This window comes from Brienomyrus brachyistius, chromosome 9 (genome assembly GCF_023856365.1).
Source record: "Brienomyrus brachyistius isolate T26 chromosome 9, BBRACH_0.4, whole genome shotgun sequence".
Lineage (NCBI taxonomy): Eukaryota > Metazoa > Chordata > Actinopteri > Osteoglossiformes > Mormyridae > Brienomyrus > Brienomyrus brachyistius.
This window is the reverse complement of record NC_064541.1, coordinates 8775583-8794569: the sequence shown is the minus strand read 5'-3', so window position 1 is coordinate 8794569 and position 18987 is coordinate 8775583. Positions and strand designations below refer to the sequence as shown.

At 41.8% G+C, this 18987-nt stretch overlaps 1 protein-coding gene across 7 annotated transcripts; it reads right to left on the bottom strand.

Annotated features, from left to right (window-relative positions):
* Window positions 1–689: 689 nt before the first annotated feature.
* LOC125749531 (uncharacterized) lies at window positions 690–18921 on the bottom strand. Of its 7 annotated transcripts, none has more exons than XM_049026879.1 (12): window positions 18718–18921; window positions 13558–13998; window positions 13020–13111; window positions 12336–12454; window positions 11683–11853; window positions 10680–10984; window positions 9054–9156; window positions 8743–8951; window positions 7152–7324; window positions 6573–6691; window positions 6027–6190; window positions 690–829 (listed from the first exon to the last, which is right to left on the bottom strand). In XM_049026879.1, exons 1-12 carry the CDS (start codon window positions 18744–18746, stop codon window positions 826–828), a joined length of 1929 nt encoding a protein of 642 aa, XP_048882836.1. In that variant the 5' UTR covers window positions 18747–18921; the 3' UTR covers window positions 690–825. The 7 variants fall into 7 exon arrangements, 6 of the variants coding, with proteins under 6 accessions (XP_048882836.1, XP_048882835.1, XP_048882839.1 ...); XM_049026878.1 differs by lacking the exon at window positions 690–829 and adding an exon at window positions 5589–5728; XM_049026882.1 differs by lacking the exons at window positions 690–829; window positions 7152–7324 and adding exons at window positions 5589–5728; window positions 6978–7069.
* Window positions 18922–18987: the final 66 nt, after the last annotated feature.

Here is an 18987-nt window from a genome sequence, read left to right as displayed (position 1 = left end):
TTGCATCTTTGTCAAGGAAGCAGTCCCTCAACCGCCATATGTGTGGAGGCATAATCCACAAAAACATAATATGATTATGCCGTGTTCTGAGAAATGGCCAGAGCTGCTAGGGAGGGGGAGTTGAATGCTATCTGCACTCTGAGTGTGTTTGCACATTCTTCCAGTGTTGGGCAGGATTCCTCCTGTAGCCCAAAGAAACAGTTGCCCATGTGATGGACTGGTATCCAGTCACGGTCCCTGTTGCCCGGAATAGTCTAACCCAGTTCAGAATAAGTGATTTCATGTAGATTTTATAGAACAGGGGTCACCAACCCTTTTGAAACTGAGAGCTACTTTGCGGATACGAAGGGCTACCAGTACCAACACCCCCCTAAACTTATCTAAACTTCATGTATAATAAATGCTTTTTTACATATTGTCATTTTCAAATATATGTAAATGCAAATGTGATTGAAGAAGAATAGCAACAGGATAAAATTAACTTTTAGACACTGCTCACTACTTTTAGAACAGGTCCGCGGGCGACTTATGTAGTCCTTGGGGGCATCCGTCTGCCCGTGGGCACCATGTTGGTGACCCCTGTTATAGGATAATATTTTCCACTAAAATTTATTTCTGCAGCCTTAAAAATGAATTTGAAGATCTACTGAGTTTTGACCTCCCAGTCTCTCAAGTTGGTGTCCCCTCCGAATATGACGGTGACATTGTCTGCTGCCTCCCTCATCCTCTTCCAGACCCTCCTGAGCTGGTTCATTCGCTCCTGGGAGTTCTCCTTACCACTCTCTAAGTGAGAGGTCATCACACACAGCTCACGGCCATAGAAGTTCACCTTCAAGAAGGGGAAGCGATAAAAGAGATGCTTGTTCAGCTTCCCGTACGTGTCATGTTAATGACCAAATTCCTGTCAGTGATGTAAACTTTTCCAGTTATTCAAATCTATGACAAGTAAAAAAAAAATACATGCAGGCTGCACATGTGGGTGGAATGACATCAAATCAAGGGCATTAAGTCATATGCAGTCACACCGGGGGCTTTAAGAGCAGAGGAAGCTTACGTATGCCATGAGAAGGTTCCTCCTCATCTCCGTTGTGGGGTAGTTAACGATGTCGCTGCGTAGAAGTTGTACTCGATTTTTTCTCAACATGATGCAAGTGAAGGAAAAATGATCACTTCCTGAATTTGACAAATATGAATTAATCTGCTAAATGTATCAACCATGTAATTGTGCCATATTTGACAGACTTTAAGGGATAGTTTAAGTATATATTTTTTTTAAGTGTCCATCCATTCAGGGTTGTGGGGGTCCAGAGCCTATCCTGGACACTGTGGGTGCAAGGCAGGGAACAGCCCAGGATGGGGCGCCAAGCCATCACAGGCCACATTCACACATGCAAACCTACAGGAAATTTGGTAATGCCAGTTAACCTCAGTATCTTTTGGACCCCACGATGACACAGGGAGGACATGTAAACTCCACACAAATAGAACCTGTAAGAGGATCAAACCCTAGACCCAGAGGTGTGAGACGACAGTGCTAACCACTGCACCACCGTGCCGCCTCTCTTTTTCCACTGTTGTAAATTTATTTGAAAACTATCTGAACCTTAAATAGACATAATTAAATCCAATTCTGTAACATGTGCACATTTTAACCAAATATACTGATTGGATTTTAAATTACATTAGAAACACTCCATTTTAAATTATGTCTCGGAGATGGAATTTATTCACCATCAATTTGCATACCTTGGAGAAACTCGTAATTCCCGAAATGTTGCTTTAAGACTGTCAGATATGGTGGAGTTGATTCTTGCAGCAGCACAACTTCTGGGCGATATCTGTTTGAAAAGAAAAATCATGTTTCTTTTCTACTAGTCATGAGGGTGACTTGTGTTGTGAATTTCATGTCTGTCACAGGGAATTTAACAGCTCCCTACCAGAACACTCAAACACTCTGCTAAATGGTTTTTATGCACATATACATAAGACTTCTCTTTTACTTTTGAATGTTGGAGGACAGTCCCTGGGCGCTGGGTTTGATGTCTTTATCTTGCCCCTGGAGGTTCCAGGTGAGCACAGTCAGCCTATTCTTACTCTCCATCTCTTCCTGGAAACTCTGAACTGGCAAAGCTTTGCCGTGTTGGGTTGGATCCTGGGGAGATTCCCCAAGTGGGGCCTCATACTGGGTAAGTTGGTAGCTCTTCTGCTTATGGCTGGACTTGATCTCCAGCATTTGATTCTCCTCCATCTTCATTTCTTCCCCAACCTTCTTCTTTTCTACTTTTACTCCGTCCGTCTGTTGGCCCTGGGGGTGTCTGTGTACTTCCACTCTTGGCATTTCAGTAGTCAAACCTCCTTCTGCTCCTGCTGATTCTGTGTTGCCAAAGCTACTCTGGTCCCTTTAGGAATATCAGAAAAATCTTTTTTCAACCACTACATCATCTACCTGACAAGGTTTAGTACACTTAGCAGACACTTTATCTAAAGCAATATGCAGTTGATAAGCTTAAGGGCTTTACTCGGGAACCCAACAGTGAAATCACTCAGCCTACACAGCAAGACTTACAATGAAGATGAGATTGCAAGTTTCATCCCCAGTGACTACTGACTGGAAATTGGTATCCTGCAGCTCATGCATCTAAATGTCTTACTACACCACTCAGTAACAAAACCTACAGCAGTGAGAAAATGTTTGTGAAATCTCAGGAATCATCCAGATTGCTGTGCGAATGACTTGTAAAATGATCTGATCTTCATCTAAATCATAATATAGCTAAATAAGATTCTTATTTATCCAATCATTTGTTTTGTTTAGGAGGAAAAAGGGCCAAAATACCTTCTAACTGCTACACAGTTTTGGTCTGCAGCTATAGAAGGAATTTGGTTGAGGTTACAGACAAAAAGGGGGTTTCACTAGTTAGTAAATAGGCTACGTTTATATCCTCTTCCATGAATGAACACTTAAAGGATTTGTTCAATAAAGATGTGGCGATGTGAAAAGTACATGTTAAATATAGCTACAGTCGTTGCGTCTTTTAATGATGGGGTTACCTTCTGAGAAAAGTGTCGTTAGGCAATTTTGTTATCATGACAGTGTCCTTCACAAACACAGATGGTACAGCCCACTACTCACCTAGGTGGACATAGTACAGCCTAAATAATAATTAAAACTACAGAAAATACATAAAGCAGTAACACTGTTGATTATTATCATTATCAAGGCATTATGTACTTCGCATGGCACAGTAAAATTGTTTACCCCAGGATCACCACAAACGCGTGAATAATGTTGCGCTATAACGTTACGATGTTGCAGCGGTACTAGGTAATGGGAATTTTTCAGCTCCATTATAATCTTATGGGACTACTGCCGTAAATGTGGTCTGTCGTTGACCAAAACCTTGCTATCTGGCACATGACTGTATTTATTTAAGATCAGATCATAAATCAATGTCATACATCAATTCCGGATTATCTAGTCAACAGAGTGCACAAATACTGTATATCATAGCTACACTTAGTGATAAACTTACATATGTAGTAATAAACTTATGGTAATGTAAAGAGGAGTCTCAGCTCTTAATGAATCCTCTGTTGAATGAAATGACACGGCTTGCTTACCCATCGCTTTTATCTGTGACGTCCTGTGACGTGACGCTGAAGCCGCACAGGATGCCCCAGTGGCTGCTTGTGAATAATCCACAGTGAAGCCTGTCCAGTCCGGCCAGCGCTATGCTCTCAGGCGTCAGCGACGCCCCGTCTCCGGCCGGTCGCAGGAAAATTCGATCAAAGCGCATCCTTGTGGGGTCGGTTGTGCGTTTGCTGTCATTGACTGTAGAGTCCCATGTGTACCTGCAGTCTTCAGGTTTTCCAAGAATTTCCCAAACGTCAGAAATACATTTGGGCAGACCCCCCAGCTTGCTCACCTGTCAATGAACAATCACAGATGTACAAAGGAACAGTCAGAAAACTGAAGATAAAGTTGGTGCATGCAGGACATCACAGGAAAGTTGCATCATTTCCATAGGTTATCCAGTGCATATTCTCATTTTGTAAGGTAATTTTTGTAACCTTATTTTTGCCACAGCTTTAGATTCCTACCTAAATAACATGTTTAGGTAACAACATAGCAGCAGTCAGCAGTGTCTATTCAATCGCACACTGCTGCTAGTAAAAGATACAACAATACCATCATCCATAAAAAGGTCTGGCTTTAGCACATTTAGCAATGTACCTAATGTGAATGACTCCGATTGCAATAACCATTTAAAAACATTTAACTTTTAGACAGGCAATGAACTGACAGTCACAGACGGCCAACGAACTGACAGTCATAGATGGCCAACGTACTGACAGTCATAGATGGCCAACGTACTGACAGTCATAGATGGCCAACGTACTGACAGTCATAAGGCCCCTTTCAGCAGGGATGGATTATGGGTTGTGTGGGCCCCTGAGCAAAACATTCGTGAAGGCCTCCCCCCCACCACCACCACCAGCACCAGCACTACAATTCACGGGCCCTTGGCAGCCAAACGCCCTCCCTATAGGGTCAGGGGCCCTTGTAGGCGGAGGATCAAAGAATGTAGGCCCTCTAAAATAGACAAACGAAAATACATTGTTGATAAGCGTTGCAAATTGTTTTGGGCTAGGGGCCCCACGGACCCCCTGCACCCCAAGGACCCCTGGGCAGCGGCCCCACTGGCCTGGTCCGTAATCCGTCCCTGCCTTTCAGTCATGCACTGACAACCTCAACTTTCCTAGACATTACTCAGAGGGGCTGTATGTGTGAACACAAATGTCTGCTAGCTTCCTAGTACAAAGTCTGGGCAATTTCCGATCAACCCCCATGTGTTGATGGTGCAGAAAATTTTGTGGAGAATTCACCGTGAATGAGTAGGCATGTTGAAGACGTTTCTGTCATGCAACTGGCATGAAGACAAAAGAAAAGAAGCAGCCAGAAAAGTCTGTCGGTAAAGCCCAACACCAAAATCATCCAGCAGACTAAAGAACAGAGCTATATTTAACCAAAATGTGAGCAGGAAAACAAACAAGACCCCGAGGGATCAAAATGAAAAGGCTACTGTGGGGAAGGACATGGGCTGACGAGAGGAGTGACATCAATGACTGGACCGGGGCTGAGGAGACAAACAGGTACTTAAAAGCGAAGATTAACGAGGGGCAACAAGCAACAGGCATGGATCACCAGGGCCTTGTTAAGGAGGAGACAGGAAGGTCAGGCGTGCAGGACGTGACGCCTACATGATTGTGGTACAATCTGAACTGAGGCACAGGTGAACAGCACAGTGTTCTAAACAAAACACTTCGTTTTCTTGTAGCATACTTGTTGCGTCATGCCCTGCCTCCTGCATACTCTATACAAGCGCTACCCCTCGTCTAAACCAACGCCTGACTTGGAAAATCTCTACTTCAGACCTGATTCTCTGCACAATGTCCTGAGATCATGTATGAACGTGGCAATATTTATTGTTGGCGCTGCTGGATAATAGTGAGGTAACCATGACCCCAGGAAGAAGAAAAATGCAGAAATCCCGACCTCCTCATCTGTAAGGTTGGTGTCCCCTCCGAATATGACGGTGACATTGTCTGCTGCCTCTCTCATCCTCTTCCAGACCCTCCTGAGCTGGTTCATTCGCTCCTGGGAGTTCTCCTTACCACTCTCTAAGTGAGAGGTCATCACACACAGCTCACGGCCATAGAAGTTCACCTTCAAGAAGGGGAAGCGATAAAAGAGATGATTATAGTTACCTCTGGCAGCTCACAACCAAGATTTTCACGGCCTTTTAGTTGCATGTGTGCAGTTTTCTTCACCTTCATTATTATGTTTACCATTTTAAACAGACCACATATTAGATTGTACTTTAATGTAAAAGGATTGTCCTTCAGTGTCGAGTATTAGCTGAGTTTACAGGACAGAACACATTGAGGAGAACCAGTTGCCTACTATATGCATTATTGAGCAGTATTCAGTCATCCCGGAGGCCTTAAGAGCAGAGGAAGCTTACGTATGCCATGAGTAGGTTCCTCCAAAAATAACCGTGACGTTGTCCGGTGCTTCTCTGATTTGTGTCCACACCTTTCCAATCTGGTTTAGCCGCTCCTGAGAGTTCTCTTTGCCGCATATTAGGTGAGAGGTCATCACATACAACTTGCACCCACAGAACTTCACCTTTGAGAACAGACATTCATGCATTCAAATAAAATATAAATATGGAGGACTCAAGGTTTTTTTTTGAAGGTTTCCAGTAGTTACAGCCTGCATTTTTCAGTATTTTGATATCTTCTGGATCTTTCATTATTTCTTATTAGTTCCCTTCTCATGAAATCTTTACTCTTCCAGCTTAAACATTAAAATTTGAAGACTAGCATCAGCAAAACAAAGTTAAAACTAAATATGGAATAATATAATTGACAGCCAATTAACACTGATTGATTGACTGATTGACAGGCATCCAGCCCTGTCCCCCCCTTAGGATTTGGCATGGACTAGTATTAGTTAGTATTAGCCAGAAAACACTAACTCCAAATCTATTACAGGTAATAAAACTTACATCAGCCATAAGTAGGTGCCTTTGCATTGTTTCTGAAGGAAGGTTAATTGTCTTCCAATTTAATAATTGAACTCGAGACTTTCTCAGCATGATGCACGTGAAGTAACTAGAAAAATGTCCTGAAAAACAATAAATTGATCAACCGAAACTTTCAGTAGAATACACTTTTCATATGATCATACAGAATTATAAATGCAACACACAATGGTCAGTTGTGATTATTTGTATAAAACTATTTAAACCAACGAATAGTTTGGGACATGTTTAGAGTGGGAGGTGGGACAAAAATACTAATAACCTTTAATTTATAAAGCATTTGTCATTTCATTGCACCGACCATTAAAATGACTACAATGTCACTTATTTTAACTGATAATTATTAAAGTAATTGATTGTTTTGCGTACTTGGAAGAATATGATAATTCTTAAAATGTTTCATTAAGAATCTCATATATGGTGTTTTGAATTCTTGCAGCAATATGACCTCAGGGCGGTATCTGTAGAAAGAAAAAAAAAAACACCATGTACTGCAATCATTCTGTTTAGGGGACTTAAAGATGCATTTAGAACAATACATACGGATGAAGACTATGAATAAGATCATGACAACTGAAGAGACGGAACACGGCTGGAGAGATGGCAATGAGGGTGGGAAGGATTGGCAGCCCAACCCACATCTTCTGAAAGGAAGAAGCCAAGCAAGCTGCGGGTGCTTGAGAGGGGGGAAGGATGAACACCCCAACCGGATGGACCTAACACCAACCAAAAAAGGGTTAATGAGCAAATGACAATGAGAGTGCAGTGCATCTGCAGCAAGACCTGAAAGAATGTGAGGGGTTTGAGGATACAACTGGCCAGCATGAGATGCATGGTTGACAACACAACGCACGTAAGTTAGTTCTGGTGAGATGCAGGGGGAACACTCAAAGTGCCCAAAGTACCCAAAGTGCCCAAAGTACCCAAAGTGCCCAAAGTGCCCAAAGTGCCCAAAGTGCCCAAAGTGCCCACAGCCTCTCCGTTCCACTGGTACAGTCCAGGATCTGCCAGCAGAAATCTACTAAGGGGCAGCAGTTTGAGGCACTACAAGAGAGAGTACTACGCAGGGTGCAATACACTGGTCATGGGACACCAGAGTGGCTGCTGCAGGGAATGCAGTGCAGACTGGAAAAAAAGTGGATGGAGTGGTGCAGCAGGAAGGGGGTAGCCAGAATACCAGGACACACTCACACCAGTGCTGGTTTTTATTTTTATATTATTTTCACTTTTCATTATAAATTCTATTTAGTTTTTGTTTTCAGTGTGGTTTATTGGTTTTAAAACACTTTTGTCAGCAGCCAAACCACCTGCAGTTCAGACCCGATAATCCATCTGAAGCTAAGCAGGTTTGGCCAGTACTTGGATGGGAGACTGGTTATGAAAGCTGGACTGCTACTGGAAGAGATGCTGGTGTGGCCAGGATTGCCTGTGGTCGGTATAAATGCCCCAATCCTGACCCTCAGAAGTCATAAATGGTCCCTGGGCATCTTTCAAATGACATGGGGTGGTACCCTAATGTTCTGGCTAAAACGGCCCTTTGTGGGCCTATCAAATCTGGTCTCCTAATCAACCCCTGTATCTAACTGGTGAATTCTCTCCAAGTACTACAGCTACTGTATGGTGAGTGTACTGATGCAGAATAGCACTTTATTTCTAGGGATAGTTTAAAATTATTAGACTAGAATTATTTTACATCATGTACTAACTAAGGAGGAAAGACAAACCATTATTTTAGCTAAATGGTTTTTAAAAGTGATGACGGAAAGTAGCTTATGTTTATTTTTATTTTATTTCAGTTAGTTTCAGAGGCAACTTTTATAGTTTTGTTGCTTTTTTTTTTTTACTTTACTGTCATATGTTATTTAAAACTAAATTTACGAAAACGTTTTCTTACAGTTTTAATATTTGATAACAACCCTGTTTGTCTCTCACACTCATGCACACAATCATACTCTATGGACACTTTAAGAGAGACTAAATAGCCTATCTACTTTCATGTCTCATGTTTTCTTTGCCCAAATTAAACTGCATGCTAATTAAAAAAGCATTTCCAAGCATGCAGGATGCAGCTTTCAATCACTGGTGTTGAGTACTGTACCTATGTGGCGTATGTTGCAAACACTGTAGATCTTACTTTTTAATGTTGGAGAACAGCCCACCAAGACGCTTTAGTTCTTGGTCATGTCCATCAAGGTTCCACGTGAGCACAGTTAGCTTGTCTTTCTCCCCTGGCTCACACTGGACAGGGTGTCCTAGGAAGCATTCAGTCTCTTGTCCTGGGTCCTGTTGAGAATCTGCCCCTGAATCCTGGTTCTTGGATGATTCTCCTTGCAGGGCCAGACCCTGGGGATATCGGAGAGTTTTTTGTTGTGTTTCACCTTAGGAAGGCAGGGCCTCTCGCCCTGGATGTTTATCTTTCTCTACTATATTACTTGTTTCACTCACCTTCTTTATGTTGTCCTCCTCGAGGACCTGACAGCTCATGGTCTCTGAATGACTTTCACCTCCATTGATCCCCACTTGTTCCCTTTTTTTCCTTCTTCTTTTACTGAAATAATTACCAGGTCGTCATATATAATACAAGCCAATGCCCACATCCATCTAATTTGTTCTGCTGGAAGTTGCCTTGTTTTGGAGATATCGATTATAGAAATGTCAGGCTTCTCTTGAATATAATGGGAGTAAATGGCTTTCTTTCTCTGGTGTTTAAAATGCCAAAAACATATATTTAAAAAATTCAACAGCAGTTGTCTCTTACCAGAAATCACGACATGGTTACTCAAGATGATCTGCAGACTTTGTAGCAAACAGTTTCATGTAGGAACTATTTTCTTCTACCAGACTACACACATCAGTCGTAACACTGTGCAGAAGATATCACCGGGGTCCTCGTATCTTCTGCGCAGTGACACAGTTGGTGTGTGGAGTTTGAACACTGACTTTTCTAAAAAAACTAGGCAACTTCCAACAGAACGACCTAGATGGACAGATAGCACTAAAGCTCCTCTGAAATGTATCATTTTTCAGTTTTGGGGTGAACCGCCCCTTTAAGAATGAGTAGGAGTTTAAGGCCTTGTCCGTAGGGGCAGCTTCCCCCAATAATACATCTATGATATCAAGGTGACATAACTTCCTAGCATGGCATTTAATAGCAGTGTTAATCTAAGTAAAATTCACCCCTTCAAGCACCTCCTAATCATACATGATTTATAAAGGTTTCAATTATGTTCTAATTTTCCATATTCCCATAGGCTTTGATTATTAAACAGTCCATTGAATGCTCTTCAGTCCCCTTACAGAGTTGAACAGCCTGCCAAGTAAATGGCACACAAGGTGCCACAGATCTCCCTTAGGAATCTATCCCAGAACACACTGAAACACTGCCAGACAAGCTGATACCTGACACTTATTGGGACCTCTGGCTAGAGTGTGAACAGCCCATAAGGAAACAACTGGGTCATATTTCGGCACAGCTAATGTCACCCGTTTTCACATGTGGCTCTCAAATGTTTCAGTGAATCAAGCAAGAAATACAACTCAGTGTATGAGGAGCAGAGAAGAATACAATCAAGCTACTGAACCTCTTATTCTCAGTACTTTTTTGTATACTCAAGGCAATCCAACTACAGAAATTCAACAAAATCCATGCCAGTCCCCAAACTCACTATAGCATCCACTCAAGTAGTGCACCACCCAAGGTGATCTGGTATCCTAGACACCACCTATCTCCATAATTTCACGTGAGTGCCACTCAGTCGTACCCCCGGCATCGTGACAGACGTGCATTGTCTACGCTTCTGTTTAGTGCAGAAATCAGTCAATTTCCTCCATTCAAAATTTCCTTGAGGAAAGCCTTTTTATCACAAGTAAAAACTCCAGTACTCCAGCATCTAAGCCCTAATCCATCATCTTTTGTAAGAAAATCCAGATGAATCTTTCAATATATGAAATAGATGCAGTTTTATAACATCTTTAATAAAATATACAGCTGGTTGAAGGTTATCAGTTTTGAGCAAATATTACTTTATTGCTGTAAGTCACAAGTTAGTGTTATATGACTTATTTGCTTACCAGGAACTCTTATTTATAGGTACTTCTGGTCCAACGGTGAAGGCACACAGGATTCCCCAGTGGTCACTAGTGAAGTACCCACAGCTGAGCCTCTCCAGGCCAATCAGCTCCATGCTCTCAGGAGCCACCGCCGGCCCATCTCTGGCCGCTTGCATGAAAACGCGGTCGAAGCGTAGCCGTACCGAATGGGGAATGTCCTTGTTGTCATTGGTTTCCGTATCCCACGTATACCTGCAGTCTTCTGGCTTGCCCAGTGCCTCCCAAACATCGCAAATGCCCTCAGGCAGCCCCCCCAGCCTGCTCACCTTTTCATGCACATGCACAAGGAAAAACAAACAAGATTAATTAAATAAGCATGAGACTATTCAGGAAACAAAATGCTTAGCAGTAGATTCATTATAATAAGTTATGTCTCAAGCCGATATCAAAGATCAGAATCAGGGCCAATCTAGGGATTTTTTAACCGCTAAGTTTTGGCTACCACAGCCAGATCCAAAACCAAATCTATTTAAGTTCCCACATCCACTGAATTTATTTCGGTTGTGCAGATTATAGAGTTCCGCAACATGCTGCAGTGAGCCTGAGGCACATGGCCCGAAACTACAGACTATCAAGATGTCAGCTGTGTGGAAATTATTTAAATCTGAAACTCAGAATAGCCCGCTAGCTATCTGCAATGATTTGGATGCCATCTGTTCGAGGAGGCAGCGAATGTAATTTGGCACTTGAAGAAAACTGTAAAATCACAAGGTTCACTCAGACAAAGAATGTGCCGATGTCTACTGCATGTGTATGTAAATTTAAACATTTATGAAAAGATTAGATCAGTATTCAGAATTGGCAGATAAAAACATTGGATGAATCGGACTGGATCAGGATATCAAAAAAGTGGATCGGGGAATCTCTAATTAGACCTAGAATGGATCTTTAACCTAGTAACATAAAGAAAAATAAAGTTGTCTGGGTGAAAAACTATTCCAGAGTAACAGGGAGAAGGTCAGACCTCCTTGTCTCTCAGGTTGGTGTCCCCTCCGAATATGACGGAGATGTTCTTCGGTACCTCCCTCATCCGCGTCCACACCTTCTTCAGCTGGACCTGTCGCTCCTGGTAGCTTCCTTTGCAGCTTTCCAGGTGGGAGGTCATCACACACAGCTCTCGGCCAAAGAAGCTCACCTTGCAAAAAGGGGGTGGGCACAGAGACTGAAATCTCGGCGTTCTTATGTTATTGTAATAATATAAATATTTTGAGCATTTGTTTTAGATTTTATTTTAGCAGACTTAAGTAACAAAAAAGGATATTTCTACAGTGTGGGGTCCACCAGTTATTGCACTGTACCACTGGGTGGAGCTTAAGTAAATAGGCTCCAGTGATGCAGACATTTTATTGTTAGATTTAAAATCGCTTTACTCTTTAGCTTTCAAACAAACAAGGGAGACACTAAGAATAAAGCCAAAGGAGAGTGAAGTTGCATGGGTATTATGTGGGCTGAGCTGTTAGGGCTCATGGTAAAGTAACACCCAAAAAAGCTATTCTGCTTACAACTGTTACTTCAGCATTTTTCCCTTGAGGTGAATATTGAAAGATGGCCACTCAGGAAATGGATGTCAGCCACATATCTTTACAGTTTCCCTAGTAAAGTTGTCAGGATACATACATATGCCATAAGTAGGTTCCTGTCCATCGATGTTGTGCGGAACTTAACAATGTTGCTGTGGAGAAGCTGAACTCTGGACTTTCTCAGCATGATCCCAATGAAGTAACCTTCATCACTGCCTGAAAACAATGGACAGTATTCAACTGACAAATCCATCCAGTTTATCCTAGTCAGGGCTGAGGGGAGGGGGGGGCTGGGTAACATGGGTGGTGCATCCTCTGTTTGGAATGGCAGTCCCTCGTATACATACAGACCGTCATACACTATGAGGGATTCAGGAAGATCAGCTACCTTAACTGCATTTTGGGCTGCACAAGGATACCTGAGCACCCAGAACAAACTCACAGAACACATGGGAAATGTGCAAACCAGGATTTCAGCCCTGGAGGTGAGAGGCAATGGGACTAATTTTGAGTCACTGTCCCACCCTATAATTAACAAGTCAAGTAGGTCATACACATATACTTTTGAAAAGCATGACAGTGATTTATCAAACATTATGAAGTTTCAAATATTGTTCAATACTAAAGTTATGAACAGGAATAGATTAGAATTGTCCTTATTAATCTTGCATTTTTATCAAATGTCAAATAATTGTAACTTTAAAACAATCAACCGTCCAACAAACAAATGGCTCAGAAAGGTTAGCGTACCAATAGACTATACTAATGTCAATTCCCATACCTTGAAGAAAGGTGTAATTTACAAAATGCTTCTTCAAGCAGTGCAAATATTCCGGTACAAGTTCCTGCAACAGTAAGACATCTGGCCGATATCTGTTAATTGAAAAAAAAAAAATTATGGTCATTTTTCAGATAGCCTCCTCTACATAACACATTACAGAAATATATTAGTAGTTGAAAGGCTGCATTTCAGCTACATATTGGTACGTTTATGATAATGGGGCATCACTGACCATATTTCGGAAACCGTCATATAAAACGTATTATGAGGTGTTTAATGTCTAATGCAAAAGGTCTTTAGCTGCTAGCCTACTAATAAACATTACTGCAGTGCAGAAAGTGGGACAGTACCCCCAAATGCACGTTATTGTTGTCAAAGCTTCTTAAATCTTAAATGACTGATTATTCTAGATGTCAGCATTACTTTAAACTATATTATCCTCCTCTCATATTTCTCTCCCTTATTTTGCACCATTACATACGTCAAACATATGTTTGATACACACATGGTATGTGTTACATATATTTGTACATCTTACTTTTTAATATTGGAGAACAGCCCCCCAGCACGCTTCAGGAGGTCTTCACTGTCCAGCCCGTCGAGGTTCCAGGTGAGCACACTTAGTCTGTTCTTGTCCTCTAGCTCATACTGGAAAGGCTGACCAAGGAAATATTCTACCTTTGGGTGCTGGTCATGGGGAGGGTCATCTTCTGGATTCTTGAGAGACACTCCCTGTAGGGCCAGACTTTGGGAATATTGATGCTGGACAGATTTATTTATGCTTGCACTTTCTTGCTCTGCATGCTCATCTTTCTCTTCCATCTCCATCACCTCCCCTGTACTCTTCTCTTCCTCCACCTTCGTTGTCATGTCCAAACAGAGAGCCTTGGACTGGGTGTCCACCACCTGCATTTCTGTAGTCAAGCCTTCATTTCTGTCACCTCCCATCGGCATCCTGCTGCTTAAGTGACTCTGGCCCCTTAAAAAAAAGAAATCAAAACCTCCAGCAATAAAAGACTCAGAACATATTCTAGAGGCAGGTCCACAGATAAGAATGTTATAATCTCCACAATCCACTCCAAGGGGCTGAAATTCCACCCAGTAGCTCAGCCTGTAACCTAGGCATCACCTTGGATATAAGCCTCTCATTCAAATCACATGCAGATGCAGAATCGAAGGTATGCTTCAACTACATAACACTGCCAAACCATGACGATTCATTACTATTCAGGACACTGGGAAATTGATACATACCTTTGAATACCGTAGTTTAGACAAGGGTTAATTGAAAATATATAAACGAGGCTAGATAAAAAAAAAAACAAACTAAACAAAAAACAAGAAACTACGATAAACTAAAGCTACAGATGAAATGTCTTAAGTTTTACGTTTATTGTCAATTTACTTCATTCATAACTCTAGGTGGATGACTTTTTTGGCAGTTTATCATACGCTTTGATAAGTCTGTATTTGACATTGAAAGAAAATTACTTTTTTTCCAGTCATGTTTTCTGTGCGCGCAGCATTAGCCTGAGGTAGCTAGCCAGAAGCAGACCGGTTACCACAAGGCAAAGTAGGCAAGTAAAAAAAAAAAATGGAGAATTACCATAATTTAATTTTTTATCTCCATATGTTGTAAGGTAAAGTAAGGCATACTTTATTGTCCCAAAGCGAAAATTTGTCTTGGGCTCCAAGATACCGGATTCCATAGTGTCCAATACAGAGTCCCAACTTCCAATTCAGACAGAGTCCCAAACTGCAATACAGACTCCCAGTCTCCAATACAGACTCCCAGTCTCCAATACAGACAACAGAGTCCCAACCTCCTACAGTACACAGATAACAGAGTGCCAACCTCCAATAAAGACAACCTACCTTATACATTTATACATATACTGTCCTCGAACCATAAAAACCCATACATAGATCCACTAATAAACAATAAAATAAATTAAAAATAAATTAGTATTTTTTTTTTACTGAGACCTAACAAAGGCATACTGTACATTATTTGTTCATGTTTAGCATCTTAATTGCAGATGGAATAAATGATTTCTTATATCTGTACAACCTACAGTTTGGCATCTTGAACCACAGGAGGACAGATTTTTCACACAGAGACTGATCTTGATGCTGATGTTGAACCCCTACGATCTTAATGGCTGTTTGAGTAAGACATGCAGGCCTGGATTTTAGTTGCTGACAAGTTACCACACCAAGTTTGCATGTCATATATTCCACATATAAAGAAAGTGACCGTTTGTGGTAAAGCATTCTGTTACAGGACCCCTACATTGTGGAATGGTTTACCAGCCTATGTTCGGGATGCCAATTCTGTCTCAGTCTTTAAATCTTGACTGAAGACCCACAACTCAACACAGAACACATAACTACGGCTGCTGGTGCGGATGAATGTGTCATTTTTATCTACTATGCTTGTCCATGAATGTGACCATGCATGTTCTGACCAGCCTTACTCTCTGCCTTCCTCCCCACATGTCCTGATGGTGCCCGTAGTAGACACTACCTGAACTGGAGTCCTGGATCACTCCCATGGAGGGGTGACATTGTGGATATGAACTACAAACTATCATCGTGGGTGCAGCCTTCAGTCTGCCTCCTATCACATGCCAGCGTGGAGAACTGACTCACGGATGGACTTTGGCTTTGACCTTAATCACAGTTTACACCTTGCTTTTAGCCAGCAAGTCCACTCTTTGTCTACAATGTTAGCATGCCTGGGGGAAGAGGGGGGGAGGAATGGGCAGCCAGTTGACCTGGGACCCCCAGAAGTTTCTTTTCTTCGTACTTGGAAGTTTTTGATTCCTCTCTTCCGTTGTCATCTGACTTTCTTTAATTTCTTTGTCATTCCTTTTGCCTGTTTTCTATTATTCTGATTTAATGAGGTTGTAAAGTATAACAACACATCCATGTAAAGCGCCTTGAGGTAACTCTATTGTGAAAGGCGCTATATAAAACTAAATGAAATGTTATTGAATTGAATATATGCCTTTATCCTAGGGACTCCAGAGTGTAGCTGAAGGCAAAGCACTTCCTGTACAGTTCACCAAGCTTAGCATCATGTTACCACAGGATTAGGAAAAGTTCCTCACCTAGATCCTTAAGGGCAAGGAGTCAGTCAGGCACAAGAAGAGTCTAGCATATACCAGCATCTGCACCTGCACTGTAGTGCACCCAGAAAGGTGACTTACTATCTAACCTATAGAAAAACAGATTAAGTGTAAGTTTTGGACATTAGAATTGAACATTTCGGTCCTTCTGTCAGTTGTGCAAATATTAAGATGATAGGCTTTTAATTCAAATGTTTGATAACATTTTATCTCCGTTTCTTGCCTTACATTTTGTAGGTTTGTATGAATAATGACATGCTAGGCACATGTGACCTTGAGCGAGTACCCCCCTAATCAAGCGGTATCCAAAACGAGCACACAAGAGGGATTAGGGCTGGATCGTAAAAGTATTTATTGGTTTTATTAACAATCACAACAAAGAGGGGCGGGTTCAATAACTCCCGATGACCTGGTTGATGTTTCCACTGGTGAAGTATATCCCCCAGTAGGTAGTTCAAAACCCCGGCCCGTGCCACTGGGCGGCCAGAGATATCCTTACAGCAGGCTGGGACCCTATTGCTCGTTTAGCACCCCAGGTTTAAACAAATCAAAATACCATATACTCAAAACAACAAAATAGTCCTCACTACAAAACAAAATAAAAACCAAAAAAAAACATACCGACAGCGCACAGCAAATCCACTCCAATACACAGACTGGGGTCGTCAGAGCACTGGTCCCAGGCCCCAGCTGATAGGCCTAGGGACAGCCTGCTAGAGGGTACGGACAGTCACCCGAGATAGTCCAGGTGTAACGTTCGCAGATAATTTTACAAAGGCAGTATATACATTGCGCCCTAAAAGAGGGGAGGAGAAACAGTGGCTACAACTTTCCCCAAAAGTTGCGGTTTCCTGCAAATACCAAAACAGAAATTACAAAACCCACACTCCATTCCTCATAATAAACATAAAACCAACATGTATGCCACACAGCAAAAGCGTTTATCTACCTCCAGAGGACCCGCCCTCACACCAGCCGATCAGGTTTTCACCTCCGGTCGCTCTTTTATATATTACCATTGCGTCAGTCAATAATTAAAACTCTGACCGGCTCAAAAGCAATTAACTATGTTAGGAAAGAAGATAAAACCCATACCTTGTCTTTGCAAACAATCTTATTCTGGGTACAAGACTTCGCCCCCTTGTACCTTTGGGCAAATGCGTTCGTCCCTCACCATCAATGACCCAAAACTTCACAAAGAGTGGTCCGCCTTATCCAGAGAAATACTACTTGCCTCACTCCCTCTTCTGAAGAAACCTTCTAGACCAAACAGTACTTCGATTCGAATCGCGAGATTACGCGAGTATAAATCTGATGGAATACAGCGTCCCCATATCAGCGTAAACGTCCCCTCTTGGTATCAAAATAAAGGTCCCATTTTCAGCTATATGGTCGCTACTCGTACCGGTTACATACAAATTAATTTATCTGAAACTACATTTTTTTCTTGATTTTTGTCATCGTTTCGTTGAATCTTGCTCTGAAATACAGTGTAGATGAACTAATCAGTGATAACTGATTTGCAGGCGCCAAACCAAGTCAAAAGACTAGCCAGATATGACCTGTAAGACTCACATTTGAATTTACTTTACTTAAGGACATTTTGTCTCTGACATTTACTTCTTAGACTTGAACTCTGGAAGGCAACTGACATATTGTATTGTTTACCTAATTAATTAAAATCCAGGCTTATGCATATCCATAGAACTGCGTAATGTCTAACAGATTACACATACCTGTATTCATATATATGAAAGTCGAACAGCACGACAACACAGTAAGGGGATGTAACCCGACAAAGCTACAAGTTCATCTGCCTGACTGCTACTGATTTCATCGTTAAAATATCCGATGCCGACACGGGTGCAAGCAGCTGTATACCTGCGTGCACTGTGTGTACCTTTGCTGTTTAGACTTGGCTAATTGACTAGATTTCTGAAAGTCGGTGGGAGTAGTTAGTGAGTGAGCTGACCTAATTTGTTGGTTGATATATTTCTGGAATCATCCAGTTGTTGAACTGCATGTTTCAGCGTATGCAGTGTAGCGTGTCAAACATAAAATTACCTATGTGGCTAGTACTTTTAGTTCCCGGAGGTTAAAATTAAGCAAATGCTCTCGCAAACAATTGAACTCATTAGAAAGGTTTGCAAAAAAAAAGAGAAAACGCACAAGTACTGTGACGGAGAACATGGACAGCAACTCTAAACACCGCAATTCCCACCTAATGTCAACATACTCTATTTACCAGAACCCAGGAGTAGTGAGATTTCTCAAGCATTATTGAGCACAAAAGACACTTTACACTGTGTACCGAAAATGCCCCTTAAGTCATTCGAACAGGACGACAGACAGCCTACTCACTGTGCTTGTTTTGGTGAATATTCACCATGACTTCAAAATTGACAGCGAGAAAGTCTTATGAGAAGTTGATGCGACCCGGAGGTTGAGAATCGACTTCAGATAAGTAGAAAAGAATGTCGTTTATAAATAGGTGGGTCGGTGTGTAGTTGGGTGGGTGCCTACCCTAAGATAAAATCCTGCAGCAGCCCCCCGAATAGCCTACATACCTTTTTCCTGAGCCTGGGCCAGTCTCCATTTCAATAATCTAGTGCAGCAGAAAACAAATAAAGCCAGGCTGCAAAACCTGATTTCAATATAGATGAGACACGCACAAACAATCTCCTGGTAACGCCTTCCTTTGCATGTTGCTCCAATGTTTGTAAATTGACAAATGTCACATAGTGCCTTTGACGTCATGAATTCACCAAACTTTGTTCCATAGAAATCGCCCGACTTTATTCAATAGAGAGGTTAAACTAAACATCTACGCTGATATG